The sequence below is a fragment of the Urocitellus parryii genome, chromosome 7 (genome assembly GCF_045843805.1).
Source record: "Urocitellus parryii isolate mUroPar1 chromosome 7, mUroPar1.hap1, whole genome shotgun sequence".
NCBI classification, from domain to species: domain Eukaryota; kingdom Metazoa; phylum Chordata; class Mammalia; order Rodentia; family Sciuridae; genus Urocitellus; species Urocitellus parryii.
In genome coordinates this window covers 168,528,545-168,545,628 of record NC_135537.1, presented here as the reverse complement: position 1 = coordinate 168,545,628, position 17,084 = coordinate 168,528,545, and the positions used below count along the sequence as shown (strand labels likewise).

At 38.0% G+C, this 17,084-nt stretch overlaps 1 protein-coding gene across 1 annotated transcript; it reads right to left on the bottom strand.

Moving 5' to 3' along the window:
- Window positions 1-10,778: 10,778 nt before the first annotated feature.
- Window positions 10,779-13,685, bottom strand: LOC113192199 (uncharacterized). The gene is given in 3 exon segments (XM_026402256.2): window positions 10,779-11,246; window positions 11,248-11,906; window positions 13,586-13,685. Coding segments are annotated over 3 exon segments (1,227 nt in total).
- Between the last annotated feature and the right edge of the window lie 3,399 nt (window positions 13,686-17,084).

Below are 17,084 nucleotides of genomic sequence, written 5' to 3'. Positions count from 1 at the left end.
TTTTTGTTTGGATATATATTTCCAGCTCTCTTGGTTACATACATAGTGTCTCTGGTCATATGGTAACTCTGTGTTTAAGTTTTTGAGGAACTGACTTGCTGTTTTCCAAAACAGCTATGCCATTTTACATTCCCACCAGCCACCTATGCCACTTCCAATGTCCGTATCCTCACCAATACTTAATGTTGTCTGTCCTTTTGATTAAAGCTATTCTATTGGATATCAAGTGGTATTTCATTATGGTTTTGATTGGCATTTCCTTAATGGCTAATGATGATGAAACATATATTCCTGCACTTTTCGGACTTTTTTGAATTTTATTCTTTTTGATGCTCTTATAAAGGAAGGTTTCCTTAATTTCATTTTTAGGTTGTTCATTGCTAGTTGTAGAAATGAAATTAGTTTTTGTGTCATGATTTTGTATCCTTCAACCCTGCTGAACTTATGTTTTTTTAATTTATCCTAATTATTTATACATGATAGTAAAAAGTATTTTGACATAGTATACATATATGGAGTATAACTTATCATTCTTCTGGTTGTACATGATATGGAATTACACTGGTCGTGTATTCATACATGAGCATAGGAAAGTTGTGTCTGATTCATTTGCCTATTTTTCCTATTTCCATTCTCCCTCCCCTTCATTCCCCTTTGTCTAATCCAAAATACTTCTATTCTTCCCAACAACACCACCCCCATTGTGAATTAGTATCTGCATATCAGAGAAAACATTTGGCCTTTGGGTTTGGGGTATTGGCTTATCTCCCTTAGTATGATAGTCTCCAGTTCCATCCATTTACCAGAAAATGCCACATTTCATTCTTCTTTATGGCTGAGTAATAATCCAACATTTTCTTTATCCATTCATCTGTTGAGGGGCACCTAAGTTGGTTCCATAGTTTAGCTAATATGAATTGAGCTGTTATAAACATTGATGTGGTTGCATCACTGAAGTATGCTGATTTTGAGTCCTTTGGGTATATGCCAACTAATGAAATAACTGGGTCAAATGGTGGTTCCATTCCAAGTTTTCTGAGGAATCTTCATACTTCTTTCCAATAGAATAGCTTTAATCAAAATGACAGACAACATTAAGTGTTGGTGAGGATACGGGCATTGGAAGTGGCATAGGTGGCTGGTGAGAATGTAAAATGGCATAGCTGCACCAATTTGCAGTCCCACCAGCAATGTATGAGTATACCTTTTCCCCCACATCCTTGCCAACATTTATTGTTGCTAGTGTTTTCTTGATAATTTCCATTCTGACTGGAATGAGAGGAAATCTCAGTGTAGTTTTAATTTGCATTTCTCTAATTTCTAGAGATGTTGAACGTTCTTCTGTAAGGGTCCGGCGGAGCGCAGGAGAAAGAGACCACACAAGAGACTAGCTTCATGCAATTGGCAGGAGGGAGTTTATTGAACCAGCATGCTGGGGCTCAAGGCTCACTCAGGAAGGGAGAGCAGCCCAGAGCCCAGAGCAGAGGTCAAGCAGAGCTTAAGTACACTTTTTGGAGAGGGCGGGGGGGCTTTGCATACATCAGAACAAATCATCATGAGGCGCGGGAAAATTGAACAACAGCTCTGAGACAGGATTAGTATATTCATTGGCGGGAACACTCTGGGCAGGGGTGATTGGTCACTCCTAAGCGGGGTACACATTTAAACTGATAGGTTTTGGAGCCTAGATGCTTATGTGCCGAGTTACTTGGAGCCCTTAGCTATTAAACAACCAGGGAACCAGGAGAAAAATTTACTGGGCAGTTCAGGTATTGTCCTAACAGCTACAGGGATTACAGGTAGCAGAAGAATTTTAACAATACCTAGTCTTTACTTTTTAGCCCAGGCCTTGCCATTTAGAAACTTTACAATGCCCGGTCTTTTACACTTTAACTCAGACTTTTGCAGCTTAGAATCAGCTTAGAAATTTTACCTTTACATTTCCATATATTTGTTGACCATTAGTATTTCTTCTTCTGTGATGTGTCTGTTCAGTTCCTTAGCAGAATTTGTTTAGTAGCTTGAAGTTATTTTTGTTTTTGAGGCTAGTCAACTTGATGACTGTGAAAAGATTGCTCACCAGGACTGGCCCTCAGCTGCCCCTGTCCTACCATGTCCTTTCTTTCCTTATAATTCGATGACTTTGCATTATCTCCAGGAGTGAAAACTTAGCACATTCCTTTTGAAAGTTTGCCTGGCCCTGATTTGCCTCTTTCTAATCTGTGGCTGGTGTCTCATTGGCTGCTAATCTTATATGACTAAATCCCAGCCACCACTTACCAAATAAATTGGTAATACTAACTTTTCCAGGAGACAATGACCACAATGAATTCCTCATCTGCCACATCTTCATAAATCTGATTTTATGTACCTGTTCATTCACTGTGGATTCTACCAAAGAAATCTAAGTTTTGTGTGACTGGGTGTTAGGGCCCTACCAATATGCCAATATGATTTTTATCATTATTCTCAACAAGTGATATCTTGATCCATTCAGGTGGATGTAACAAACTATTATAAACTGGGTGGCTCAGGAACAAAAGAAAACTATTTCCTCACATTTCTGGAGTCTGGGAAGTCCAAGATTAAGGTCCTGACAGATTCTACGTCTGGTGAAGACTCACTTTCTGGTTCACAGATGCGGCAACTTCTTGCTGTGTCTTCTCATGGTAGAAGGGGCAAGAGTCTCGTTGGGATCTCTTATTTATATTTTTTTATTTACTTTTAGTACCAAGGATTGAACTCAGGGGTACTTTACCACAGAGCTACAACTCCAGACCTTATTTATTTATTTTTATTTGTGGGCATGTTCTCACTAAATTTCCAAGGGCCTTGCTAAGTTGCTAATTCTGGCTTTCAACTTGCAATCCTCCTGCCTCAGTCTGCTGAGCTGCTGGAATTATAGGCATGTACCATTAGCCTGGCTCTATGCCTGGGATCCTTTATAAGGGCACTAGTGCCATTCACAAAAGTCTCTGTCTCATAAACTAATCACTTTCCAAAGGCCCTTCCCTCTTAATACCAATACCTTGGGGTTAGGATTTCAACATATAAATGAAGAGGGTGGGACAAAAACATTCAGGTGTTATCAAGTAAAAAGAGGGATATCCCAAGAATATTATACCATTTCCATCCAAAGAAAGTAAATTAGTGGTAGTGGGAATATAGCATCAAGCTACCCTCCACTAAGCCAAAGATTAATTTGAAGTAATTGCTACTACAAAAATAGCATTTTAAGGGCTGAGTTGTGTTTGCCTAGCACATGTGAGGCACTGGGTTCAATTCTCAGCACCACATAAAAAATAAATAAAGAGGGGCTGGGGATGTGGCTCAAGCAGTAGCGCACTCGCCTGGCATGCATGAGACCCGGGTTCGATCCTCAGCACCACATACAAACAAAGATGTTGTGCCCGCCGAAAACTAAAAAATAAATATTAAAAAATTCTCTGTCTCTCACTCTCTCTTAAAAAAAATAAATAAAGATACCTTGCCAATCTACAAATAAAAATATTTTTTTAAAAAATATCATTTAAAATTACCATCTAAATGAAGAGTTATATAGTCATCAAAAAAAATAATAAGGGAATACACTATATGAAGCAATCTATAAAATATATACTGTTCTTTGAAAAAGCAAATTACAGAAATCTGTGTCATGTTAGCTTTCTATTGCTATTGCTATAAACTAGTACAAATTTAGTGGCTTAAAACAATACAAACTTATTATCTTATAACTCTTCAGATCATAATCTAGTATGGGTCTAACCAGGCTAAAATGAAGATGTCAGCAGAACTGTGTTCCTTTCTGAAGATTTTCTTGCTTATTCATATTTTTCTGGAGGAGTGGGGGGGTACTGGGAATTAAACTCAGAGGCATTTGACCCTGAGCGACATTCCCAGCCCTATTTTGTATTTTTATTTAGAGACAGGGTCTTATGAGTTGCTTAGCACCTTTTTCTTGCTGGGGCTGGCTTTGAACTTGTGATCCTACTGCCTCAGCCTCCGGAGCTGCTGGGATTACAGGCGTGTGCCACTATGCTATTAATATCTTGAGATGATTCAGTTCCACATGATTATAGGATGGAAGTCTCCACTTCTCAGCTAGGGAGTCTCCCTTAGCTCCTGGTCCTTGCATGTAGCTCCCTATATTTTAAAACCATCAACCAGGCCTCGAATTCTTTTCAGATTGTCATCTCTCTGACCCTTCTTCTGTCTTCAGAGCTGGAAAAGGTTCTCCACTTTTATGGGCCCTTGTAATTAGACTGGACTTACCCGAATCAAGGGAAAGGGAAAAATATAAAGTAGCTGTTAATGGAAAAGGGCTTCCTCTTCCAATGACAGACCATTGAGGAATTAAATAGGGCTGATGGTTGTACAACTGTGGATATACTGAAAAGCACTTTACATACTAAGATGGTGGATTTTATGCTACGTGTATTATATATCAATTTTTTAAATTATAAAAAAAACATTTTGAAAAGTATAAGCTGATCCGTTGTTACTATTTCCTTTTCAATGTTTTTTGTTGTTGGCACTGCAAGACGCTATGCTGCAAAGATGAAAAGATTCTGTCTCTCCTTTTTAAGAGCCCAGTGACTATAAAAGGAGACAATCATATGAGGACCTCACTGTAATTGAACTTTGTCAGGACTAGGCTAGAGGTATGCTTTGGGATCATGAGGGCTATGCGAGGAAATCTGAGCTCCATACTAGAGGCAGTAGGGAACCATGGAAGGCTTTTCAACTGGGGATTGATGTATTAGTTTGCATTTTAGTTATATCATCTTGGTGGCTGAGCAGAAGACTGATGTGGTTGCAGCATGTCTAGTATCAGAGAGATCTGTTAGAAGACAGTTGCAGTAACTTGGGCAAGGAAAAATGGAAGCTTGAATTAAAAACAGTGGTGGTAAGAACAAAGAGGAGTTCAGATTCAAAAGACAGGGAAAGCTCTGTACGACTTGATATGATGAGGATCGAGGGAGAGGGAGAAGCCTGAGATGACTCACTGATTTCTGACTTGGGTCACTGGATATATGGTGTCATTAACTGAGAAAAGAAATATAGCAAGAAGAATTTTGCAGGCAGAAATAATGAGCTCAGTTTTGGACAACACTTAGATATAAGGCACCTGGAAAATGATGCAGAGAATGTGTCCAGCTAGCAGTGCAACTTTGATCTCTCTACTTGATATCTCTTGGCAGCATTTTCCTCATGTATAAAATGGCAGTATTGTAATGAGAACTAACCACAATAAGTGAGCGAGCAAACTGTGTGTGTGTGTGTGTGTGTGTGTGTGTATACTTGTTTTGCCCAGAATTCAAGTTTTAGGGGTATTCGCCTATTCTGCTTTGAGGAAATTGCAAACTATGAGAACTATTTATTAAATATGTGCGTAGCTCTCTATTAGAAAACATGCTCAGTGATATCAGAGACATTTATATTTATAGGTGCAACTTGATTTAAGTCAACTCAGTGAAACTACAGAGGTGCCCAAAAGATCAGAAAGAGGATGAAAATTTATAGCCCCCAAAGATTCAGTATAAGATTCTTTTTAGGTAGTTATATTCCTCCTAGTGAATATAAGCCAATTTGCTGTAGAGAAATTGCATAAATTTTAAAAATAATAAAAACTAACTTTTACTCTGTGTTTGTTCCATGGTAGGCAACACACTAAGCTTTTTACAAGTATTATCTGCTATCCTCACAGTAATCCTATTGTGGCAGATACTATTCACATTCTCATTTCACAAATAAATAAACAAAGGCTTAGAGGAGCTAAATAATAACATAACTAATATTGTCAATACAGTAAGCAATAAAGCCAGGACTCAAATCTAGGTCTCTCTGACTCCAAAATATAGGTTCATGACCAAAACCAATTGTTATATATAAAGCCATGTATTCTTACCAAGTACAAAGAAAGGCCTGCTTATGTATATATACATGCTTAGATTAATGTTCAAAATAGCAATCTTGTTTGATTTATGAGGAAATTATTGACCCTTCACTATTGTTTTTATATCCTATTCCTCTTTAGCATTCCCAGTTAATTTTCAGATTTCTTTAGCATCTAGGAATTCTCTAATCTTCATGTGAGGTCCCATTATCTCCCTGTTCATCTTCCTTCCCTCTCAACACATTGCTCGGTTCAGCACACAGACTGGATATGTTTAGTAAATAAGGAAGGTCTTGTCTGGAAATACCAACATTTATGGTGTCTCTCAGAAGGCCAGATTCATTCCTGACCTATGCTTCTGAAGTCAGGACTATTGAACTTACCATTGCTTAGCCCAGCACCCCATCAACACAGAAACTTACACAGGAGAAGGAAAGGCCAAAGCAAATGCGCATTCATGATGAGACAGGCCAATGGTGCCAGAGGAATTTGCTGAGTGGGAATGGAGAAGTGAAGAGTTGTTTGTTCTTCATGAGAGAATGTGGCTTTTCTCCAGAAAACAAAATAGATGTCAGCTGAGCAGGGGCATCTCTAGCACTGAAGCAGTTGAGTACCTAAGAAAATGGATACAATAGAATGGATTCACAGATGAGGCTAAAAATGTTTGGATGAAGGTCTTTCTGGACACAGACCCATGTACTTAGGCAAGGAATAGTTTGTGCCCAGGGTTATTTGTCTAAATAGTGACCAAAAGCTTTGATCAGACCCTTGCCAACAGACAGAACTTTAATTTACCATGCAGATGTGTTTTTTTCAAATTGTTGGGTTGAATCTGTTTTTCATGGTGGGAAGGCACCTTAAATAATCAAGATGCATCATGTTCAGGATCTAATTTCCCAAATGTCAGCATGCAATACATTTCAAAAGTAATTCACTTTGCAATGTGTTTTTCCCATTACACTCATATGGCAGAAATTATTGCAAATAATAGCGTAGGAAGTTGGGATCATCATTATATCAACTAAGGGGTCTAACTGGGCTGTTGACAGTAAAGGTTATTTCTACTGAAAATAAAAAGAGAATTTTGCATTATTTTAAAAATAAACATTTGACATCTTCTATCAATTGCCCCTCCACCTCTCTCTAGCCTTACATTCCCTCAATTCCTCAAGCCTGTTTATAGTTGCCTGAATTGACTTACTATATTGCCTCTGTGTTTTGTGTGTTATTTCTCCCTGCTTAGAAAAATCTATGCCCCGTTTCTTCCACATGTTTCTCACCTTCAAAATCAGAACTGCATCTTTTCAGATGTCTTTCCTAATAATCACATCCCAAGTGTGATTTTAATTTTTTTTAGTTTCCTTATCTATTGCAGCTTGAGTCTACACTATTCCATATTTTCTTGAACTTACAAAAATTTTTTAAAATTTCATCTAAAGTTGTTTTATGGGTGTGCATTTAACCTCTGTTTAGAATTTTACATCCTCTGAAGAGCTCAAGGGCTGTGACTTTTCTTTCTTTAGCATCTAGGAATAGTACAATGACTCATGTTAAAATGACATAAATGCTATACCTGTGGATAAAGTTTGACCAGCCTGATCCATTTGACAGCGATAGCAAGAAGGATTTTATTAAACAAGCATCAAGTGAATTTCAAAAGGTTAAAGATGAGATGTAATCATCCAATCTGTCCCTCATGGATCATTCATCCAAGAATTTATTAAAGCTTTTCTTATTTATATTTGTAGGAGCTGTCTTTATCAAACCTCAGGATAACAATTTATTAATAATGGATAGATGAGTCTGTCCTAGAAAACAACAAGGTTATCTGCTCATTACCAATTTATTCTTCAGCAAATTTAATTATTTGACAAACATTTATTGAGGATATACTGCATAGATAACTTACAGTAGATCCTGAAAGATCATTCAATATTGAGAAATAAAAACACACACAGTAAATAAAAATAAAAAAGGGAACAAAGTTGTAATAGTTTAAGTATTAAACTGAAGATGCCATGATGTAAATTTGGCCTCAAATGATTGGGAAAAGAGAGACCAAATGCACAGAGGCAAAAATGCACATGTCTGTTTGGATGATGATGGATGGTTAGTCCAGCTGAGTGAAAGAATACATGAAGAGTTTTTCAAATACTACAATGTTATTATTGTTGTTTTAAACAATCAGTATTAATTTAGATGTTCATTTTCTGGTGTTCTTTATTCCTTCCTGCATTTCTGGGCTTCCAGCTGGTATTATTTTTTACTTGTAGCAGAAGAATTCCATTTGTTACTTTTTCCAGTACAATTGCTTACAATGAATACTCTAGATTTTTTTAAATGAAAATGTCTCTATCTCACCTTTATATTTAAAGATATAGATTTATCTCTATTTAATTTCCATTTTATTGGGTATATAATTCTAAATATGCAAGATATTTTTTCTACTAACATGCCATTCCATTATCTTCTGGTTTCCATTATTTGTGTTGGAAAAGTTAGCTGTCAATCTTTCTGTTGCTCATTTGAGGTTAATGTGCCATATTTTACTCTGGCTAATTTTAATATTTATATTTGCATTTACTTTTCAGTGGTTTGACTAAATGTGGTTTTCTTTGGTTTTGTCCTGTTTCAGATTCATAGAACTTATTGAATTCTTGGCTTGGTGACTTTTTTACTTTGGGGAAATTCTTTGGTGGTTTTCTTGTTTTAACCAAATTTTATAGCTGTTTTCAACAAAAGAGTTAGTCATAACCAGAAATGGAAGTAAAGCCACTAATTTAGAAATAATAAAATTGTATTCCCCTTAAGTGATTTTAAAAATCTAATTTTTTTAATATGTTGACAAGCTGTTTTTAAAATTTGGAATGGAGCTGGGCATGGTGGCACATGACTGTAATTCCAGTGACTCGGGAGGCTGAGGCAGGAGTATTACAAGTTTGAGGCCAGCTCAGCAACATAGGGAGAACTTCAGCAACCTAGCAAGACCCTGTCTCAAAATTAAAAATAAAAAGGGCTGGGTATAGCCGGGTGAGGGGGCACATGCCTGTAATCCCAATGGTTCTGGAGGCTGAGACAGGAGAATCAGGGGTTCAAAGCCAACCTCAGCAATGGCAAGGCACTAAGCAACTCAGTGAGACCCTGTCTCTAAATAAAATACAAAATAGGGCTGGAGATGTGGCTCAGTGTTCAAGCACCCCTGAATTCAATCCTGGTACCAAAAAAAAAAAAAAAGGCTGGGTATATAACTCAATGGCAAAGCACTGCTGGGTTCAATCCTCAGTGCCAAAAATTACTTATTCTTAATTAATTAATTTAATTTAATATGAATGGAAAAAGACAAAGAAAGTAGAATAGCCAAAACAATTTTGAAAAAAAAGGACAAAAATTGAAGTATCCAAACTGCATGGTTTAATATTGAATATAAAATGATGGTATTCAATAAAGTATGGCATGGGTGAAAGAATAGACACATAGATCAATTGAAAAAATATAAAGTTTGGAAACAGACTAATACATATATGGTCAATTAACTTCCGACTACAACAATTAGTTAGAGAAAGGAATAAAGAATTCTCAAAATTTGACAATAAGAAAATCAAGAATTTGCTTTAAAAAAATGGGCAGGGGCTGTACAGATGGCAGATGAGTAATATTTTATGTGCATCACAGAACAAGGTCATCAAGGAAGCACAAACCACTACATGTTTCATAGAATGGTAAAAATGATAATACCAAGTGCTGATGAAGAGGCAGAGCAACTCATGCACTGCCTGTCAGGGTGCAGAATGGTGTGGCCATTCTGACGGCTTCTTGTGAAGTTAGACACATTTAACCTATGATGCAGCAATATCACATCTAGGTATTTGTCCAAGAAACATGAAAAAAAATCTTTTGTTAAATAAATGAAATCTTATTTTCATACAAAAACCTGAACATGAATATTTATTGCAGTTTTCTTTAGAATTGCCAAAACAAATGACTTCTGATAAATGAATAAATATCTGGGGTGGATCCATATGAAGGGTACTATTTAGCAATAAAAAGAATATGAGGCTAAATCTCAAAGCATGATGCTAGGTGAAAGAAACAAGATTTGAAAAGCTACATATGAGGGCTGGGGTTATGGCTCAGAGGAAAGAGTGCTCTCCTAGCATGTGAGAGGCACTAGTTTCGATCCTCGACACCACATGAAAATAAAATAAAGGTATTGTGTCCACTTACAACCAAAAAATAAATGTTTTTTTAAATTTTTTTGATGTTATCCAAACTGAATAATTTATTGCTGGTCTGAGGCTTGCCTTGTTTTACACTTTAGTAGAATTTACACAATTTTGTTTCCACAAATAGCAGATATCAACATTAAAGGAATTAGATAGTGACCTATTCAATAAGGCAATCATCTTGGTAGCAAACTTATATTTAAATATTACATAACTCAAGCTTTATAAAAAGCCAACATAATTGAAAATTGGATTCTCCCTCTAAAGCGTTAAGTATCCAAAGCTTGAAATGGTTAATTTAAAAATAAGCAAACAAATGAAACACAACAACAACAAAAACCCTGCAGCAGATCCTGCTGAAAATACTTTTTTAAAAAAATCTAAATGAGCTTAATCTTTATAAAAGTTATTTTAGCTCAAAAGCTATAAAATCAAAGTTATCTTAATTCTACAAAGAAGGGAGAGGGTCTTTGACTTCATGCCACCATTTTAGAACCTCATCTTTTTCATCAAATTTGGCCACAAATCAAATTTTTGTGTGCTCCTGCTCTCAGGAAATTCCTCTTGCAGAAGAGGCCAAGTATAAACATGGAAGAGTAACTGCCTAAGCAAGTAGGAAAGTGTTCCATAATAGTGTGCAAAGAATGTAGAGTTCTGGGTTAATCTCTGGAACTTGATCTGGACCTTGACCTTGTGCGAGATCTAGAACGGGATCTTGAAGTAGCTCTTTTTGGTGGAGGGGACACAGAAGGAGCCTTTGAGGGTGGAAGAGGAAGGGTGAATTGGAAGGGTATCTGGCTTCTTGATCTTGATTTTGACTTTATATCACCTTTTCCATTTTCTTTGGGGGACTGAGATGGAGACCTGCTTCGGGACACTTTATACTCATCCTTAGATCTGCTTCGAGAATGTGAATGGGAACCCCGATCAGACTTGGGCTTAGATTTACTTTTTGATCTAGATTTCCTGCCTTTTGATTTAGAACGTGATCCACCTTTGCTCCGCGACCTGGATGGGGAGCGACTTTTTGAGAAACTTCGAGATCTACTGCGGCTGCTCCTGCGACTCCTACTTCTTGACCTCCTTCTTGATCGTGACCTAAATCTGCTTCCAGAATAAGACCGCCTAATGGCTTGCTCGTGGCTTATCTTCAATAAGTCTAATATTCCTGCCATTCATCTCTGTACCATCCAGTTTATCCAAAGCACGCTTCATGTCAGAGTAGGAGCGAAATCCAATTACACCTTCATTTGTACGTTCTCTGTGAGCATCTGCATATGTTACTTCACCTGCTTGCTGCATGACATCCTTTAAATCTTGCCAACTGCAACGACTAGAAAGATTTTCGACAATAAGCCTGTACTCCTTACAAAGAGGAGGTCCATATTTGTCTCTGCCAGAGGTTCTCCGACTGCTGTATCCACCTCCACCACTGCGGCTTCCGTAGCTGTAGCCGTCGCGCGCGGCGCCGTCCCCGGATGTGGGCCGCAGAGCTCCTTGCCGTTCGGTGGCGGCGGCGGCGTCGTCGTCGTCGTCGTCGTCGTCGGAGTCCTCGAACTCCATGAAGCCGTACCCATTTTTGAGGTCTACTTCGAGGAAGCGCTGGATGTCCTTCTCCCGGACGTTGTCGCTCAGGCGTCCTGGGTGGACGCGAGGCCTGTCCGTGGTGGGGAGGTCCCGAAGGCTGGCTGTCGGACGCCGGAGAGCAAGGCAGTAGCCGGGGAGCGGTGCGGGGACCACAAGGGCCCGAACACGCGCCTCACACCACAGCGGTGGCCGAGTCCAGCCTCACAATGATCAATGTTTTGTTTTTGTTTTTTAAGCCACATATGAATCAATTTATATGACATTCTAAAAATGAAGTATAAAAATAGATAACGTTATGGTGAGGAGTTGCCAGGAATTAGGACGGCATGGAGAGTTGACTACTAGAGAGCACAAGGGAAGGTTTTAGGGGGTGTGAAACTGTTCTGTATCTTGATTGTACTGGGGATTATATCACTGTCTGTATTTGTGAAATTTCAGAACTGTACAACCAAAGAATTTTTGCTGATATATTTTGAAAATGTGAATTAAAAACAATAAAATGTTTTGATTCTTGTCTTTTTTTAAAAAAAAAGCCTACTGTAAAATTTATTGACATTTGTTTTAACAAAGATTCAGAAAATTACATCAAATGTATAGTTAAATAAATATTTATAAGGCCAATATCCTTGAAAGCCCATGAAGTTAAAAAAGAAGAAATGGAACATTAAGGCTAAAAGTATAGCTCAATGGTAGAATCTATGCTTAACATGGGCAAAGCCCTGTGTTTGATCCGGAAGGAAGGGAGGGAGGGAGGAAAAGAAGTGGCACTTTACTTCCCACTCTAGAATCCCTTCCCATATGTCCAATGTGAATCACAAGCCCCTCTATCATCCCATAAGTCACCATTATCCTGACTTCTATATTAACCACTTTCTAGCTCTTTCATTGTTGTTCTTCAAATGAGCATCCACGAACACTATAGTCTTGCCCAACTTTTTAAAGTTCTGTTTTTAAACTCCCTTCTAAGCTATTAGTTCTCCTCTATCTTTTCTTTTCCTTATAAAAAAAGTTATCAGGCCCATGTTCTGATTTGGCTGACTGCACACCTGTGGTATGATTGAGCATGTTCTTCTATTCTCCTGAAACTTGAATGCTAGACCCAAAGAGCAGGTCGGACTCAGGTTCCCTCCTTTTCTAAAGTTGCTGCCAATACAACAGGAGTTACATAGTGCTTGGTATCTCTTGTAGGGGTTTTGCCAAGAAACTGGTGACTGGCAAGACAACAGAAAGCAATGATGTCTGATTATTTATCTTTTTGTGTTATTAGCAGCTGTTGACGCTTAATATTTATATTTTAGATCACTGAGATTGCAAAATGCTGATACTCTAATTCCATCTTTTCTTTTTCATTTTTTAGCTGAAAAATTATTATGAAGAGAAAATTCTTGTTATCAGTACTATTTGATTACCCAGTGATAACATCATTAGGAAAGGCAGGATAAATGTATCATCTTTCCCTTCTTTTACCAAACTTTGAAATATGGATTAGTTCCCTAGTAGTTTCTGAAAGTAAGCATTTTCTCTTTTTTGGAACTCTCAGTCTGAACTCATGAATTTAAACATATTTGATAGCAGCTTTTGTGGGGTGGGGGACCAGGGATTGAACTCAGGGGCACTTGACCACTGAGCCACATCCCCAGCCCTATTTTGTATTCTATTTAGAGACAGGATCTCACCGATTGCTTAGTGCCTCCTCATTGCTGAGGCTGGCTTTGAACTCATGACCCTTCTGCCTCAGGCTCCCAAGCTGCTGGGATTACAGATATGTACCCCCACTCCAGCCATTTATAGCTTCTAACCAATTAAAATTATTATTTACTGAAATTCAAATTGTTCCATCTTTAGCCAGTGGAAATTTCTTCAACTTGTTCTTCCTTACTTTCAACACAATTTGGGTAGTCTTTGATAATTTTGTTATTGTCTAGTTGGATAACAGTTTCATTTTGTACATTTTCTATCCCAGACCTGAAATCAGCCATTTCCTGATGATGTGCTGAGTTATTTTAATGAGAAATGGTAGACTGGGATCATACTGTGGGTGTTCACTGCTGCTGGATTGGGTATTATTTTCAATGTTTGGTCATTGTTTCCAGTAGACAGAATGAACAGTGTTTTCAATGTACAGAAAAGGAAATGCACACACGGAGAGATATTTAAAGATAAAATATCTCATGATTTGTGTTGATCCCTCCAATTGCAATCTGTTCTCTCCCTTTTGGATCTTCTTTGTCACTCTTTAATATTTGTCACTTTCTCTCAAATCTTTGCTTTTTTCTGAATTTAAAAACTTTTAAAATTTTTTCTTCAAAAAAATTTTCTTCTTTTCCACTTATTCTTCAGGCATTGTTGTTGAATTTATTTGCTCTTTCTTTCTGGCTTATTCTTCCTTTCTTATATTATTTTGGCTTTATTTATAAATATTTCCTGAGTTCTGTCTCTTCAGTGCTGAATTTCTAATGCTCGTTTCTATGATTTTCATATCATGTACTATTTTCTTTTATCTCATTTGAAACAATAGATTACAGTTTAGGTTTGTTTTGTTGCTATTCTTTCTGGGGTGATCTTATTGCCTGTGGGGATGTTATTTAGCTCTTTGCTCCATTTTTTTTCTTTTTCTTTATAAAAACTATGTGACCTTGATATTTTCCATTGCTTCTTTTAATGCCAAATTAGTTTTCCTGAATTTTCATTATAAAGTAGGAAACTCAGTTCTTCATAGAACTTCCTTTCTGGTTTGGGGGTAGGTTAAAAATAAGTCAGCTTGCTTCAGGATATTTCACTATTTGGATCTAGAGCTTTTCTTTTCTTCATCTTTTGTCCATGTCCTATTCATTTTTTATTCCAGTGCAGGAAATTTCTCTTCAGTGTGAGACTCTGTCATACCCAGGGCCCCTGGCAGTTGGTTTTGGGGGTTCATAGGAGCTGAGCTGCTCCAGCCTCTTCTTTTTCTTTTTAAAATATTTTTAGTTGTAGATGGACACAAAATATTTATTTTATTTATTGATTTTTATGTGGTGCTGAGGATGGAACTCAGTGCCTCATACGTTTGAGGCAAGCACTCTATCTCTGAGCCACAATCCCAGCCCTCCAGCCTCTTCTTGCTTTATCTCTAATTATTTCTTAAGTTCTATCTCTTCATTGACTTTCCCCCCATGGGTTTGACATTGGTATTGGCCAAAACCTGCTTCTGCTGCTATTCCCAGATTGGCCTGCCCTCTTTCCAGCAAATGTCTGCTTGGGTATTTGGAGTCCTCCTGTTCCTAGGTCCATCATAGGTGGCTTCCTTATCCTTTCTCCCAGATAGACACTGATGCCATGCAGGTCTTGTGGCTGTTGGTGGTTTGGCCCCACCCACTTGCATTTGAGCATTGTGGGGTTTCCCTGTCACCTAGTCTCAAGGCTTGGGCATGTCTCCTGGAATTCATGTGTTGGAAACATAATCCACAAAATCATATGTGATTGGTATTGGGAGATGGAGTCTTTGGGAGGCAATGAGAATTAGAAGAAGGCATAAAGGTGAGGTCCCTGGATGGCATTAGTGGCTTCATAAGAAAAGAAAGAGACCAGACTAGCACATTTGCTCTGTCTCCACCATGTGATGTCCTCCAACATTTTATGATACATCAATAAGGCCTTTACCAGATGCCAGAGTGGTGCTCCTGGACTTCCCAGCCTCCAGAACCATGACAGGAGCTAAGTACCCCTGTATTCTTTAGAAATATCTAGTCTGTGGTATTCAGTGATAGCAACAGAATGGACTGTTTTGTTGCAAATGTTTTCCGTTTTTCTATGCTGTTGTTCTCTGTTTTTTTTTTTTTTATGTAAAGATTCGGAGAGTCTAAAAACTATGCTGCTGATGCTGTCATCTTCCCAGAATCCTCTCCCTAGTTAATTCAATTATAAGTGTATTTGGTCTTATAGTCCCTGTGGGAGGCTGCTCATAACTTATGGGTGTTGAGATTTTGTTTCTATTTGGGCCTGAGAAGGTTAAGGACTTTAAATCTTCGCTGTTTATGATGTCACAATTAATGACCAAACATAAGGAAAGTAAAATATGAAAATAGTAAATTCCCAACTTACAAGAATTTTTAAAAAACATTTAAATTTAATTACAGCAGAACTATGTCTGAGGATTTGGAGATTACTTTAACGATCAATAAAAATAGTTAATTGTGTATGTGTTATCAGAAATAACAGAATACTGCTTTCTTTTACAGGGTATATATGCATAAATTACTTGTAAACAAGCTTCATAGGATGAAACAATATATTTGCATATATTGTAAATTTTGCTTTACTTTACTGATATTGTATTTGGGAGATTGTTAAGAATTCACACACACATGCATGCGCAAAGAGGATGCAGGTAGTCAATCAATAGATCTAATGAGTTCTAACAGAGCCCAAAATGGACCTTTAGAACTAAGAAAGCCTCAAGTGGTAATCTCCTCCAGACCACGGCCTCAAGAATCTTTCTAACTCAATGTGCTTAAGTACAGACAATTGTTAACAATCTATAAGATATGGGTTTTGGTTTTGCTCTCTAGTGTTTCTATCAGATGACAAGGTATAGTGCCAACAAGCACAGCAAACAGAAACAATACCTAAGCACGACTTCAAAAAAATAAAAGCAGAGCTATGGTAGCTAGGAAACCACAGCACAGATAGCACACTGAAGAGGAATAGTTGAGGAGCCAGGGGCAACTCTAGGGCCATGTTACGATGCTATGCAAGTGGCATTGCACACGGTTGCCATAGCTACAGGACTGCACAAGCTATAGACACACAGGCCCTATGGACCCACCCACCCTGCTGCCACTGCCTTCCACACCTGCCCCTGTGAGTTTTCTACAGCTCCAGTGCAGGGAGAAAAAGGCCATATGGCTTAAATCAAAATATTTTTTTCACTTCTAAAAATCAGAAAACCAGACATTCAGAGCAGAAGGCAAGGAAACACTGGAAAATGCTGATTTCCCAAGGGCCAAATGCTTCAGAATATCTACTCAAGGAGGAGAGGCCAGTAACCCTCAGATGTCCACCTCCTTATCTACTCTCTTGCTCCTTTTTACCCTCTGATTCCTCTCCTTGATGCACAGATCCTGTCTCTCTGCCTCCCCCATCCTCAACCCCTTTGCCTTGACAGCTGCACTCGGGAGAGTTGTGACATTATTTAAAGGAATACGCATGGATTGAGGCAGTAGAGCAGGAATTAGATATTTTGGTACTACTCTGTTTTCTTCCAGCAGGATGAAAGATATGTTCCTGAATGCCACTGTAAGAATCAAGGCAAACCCAGGGCAAGCTGAAAAAAAAGCTTGTGGTTCAGGGATAGAGAGTAGAGAGTAGAAAAAATAGAAGAAGAAAGCATCTTGTATACG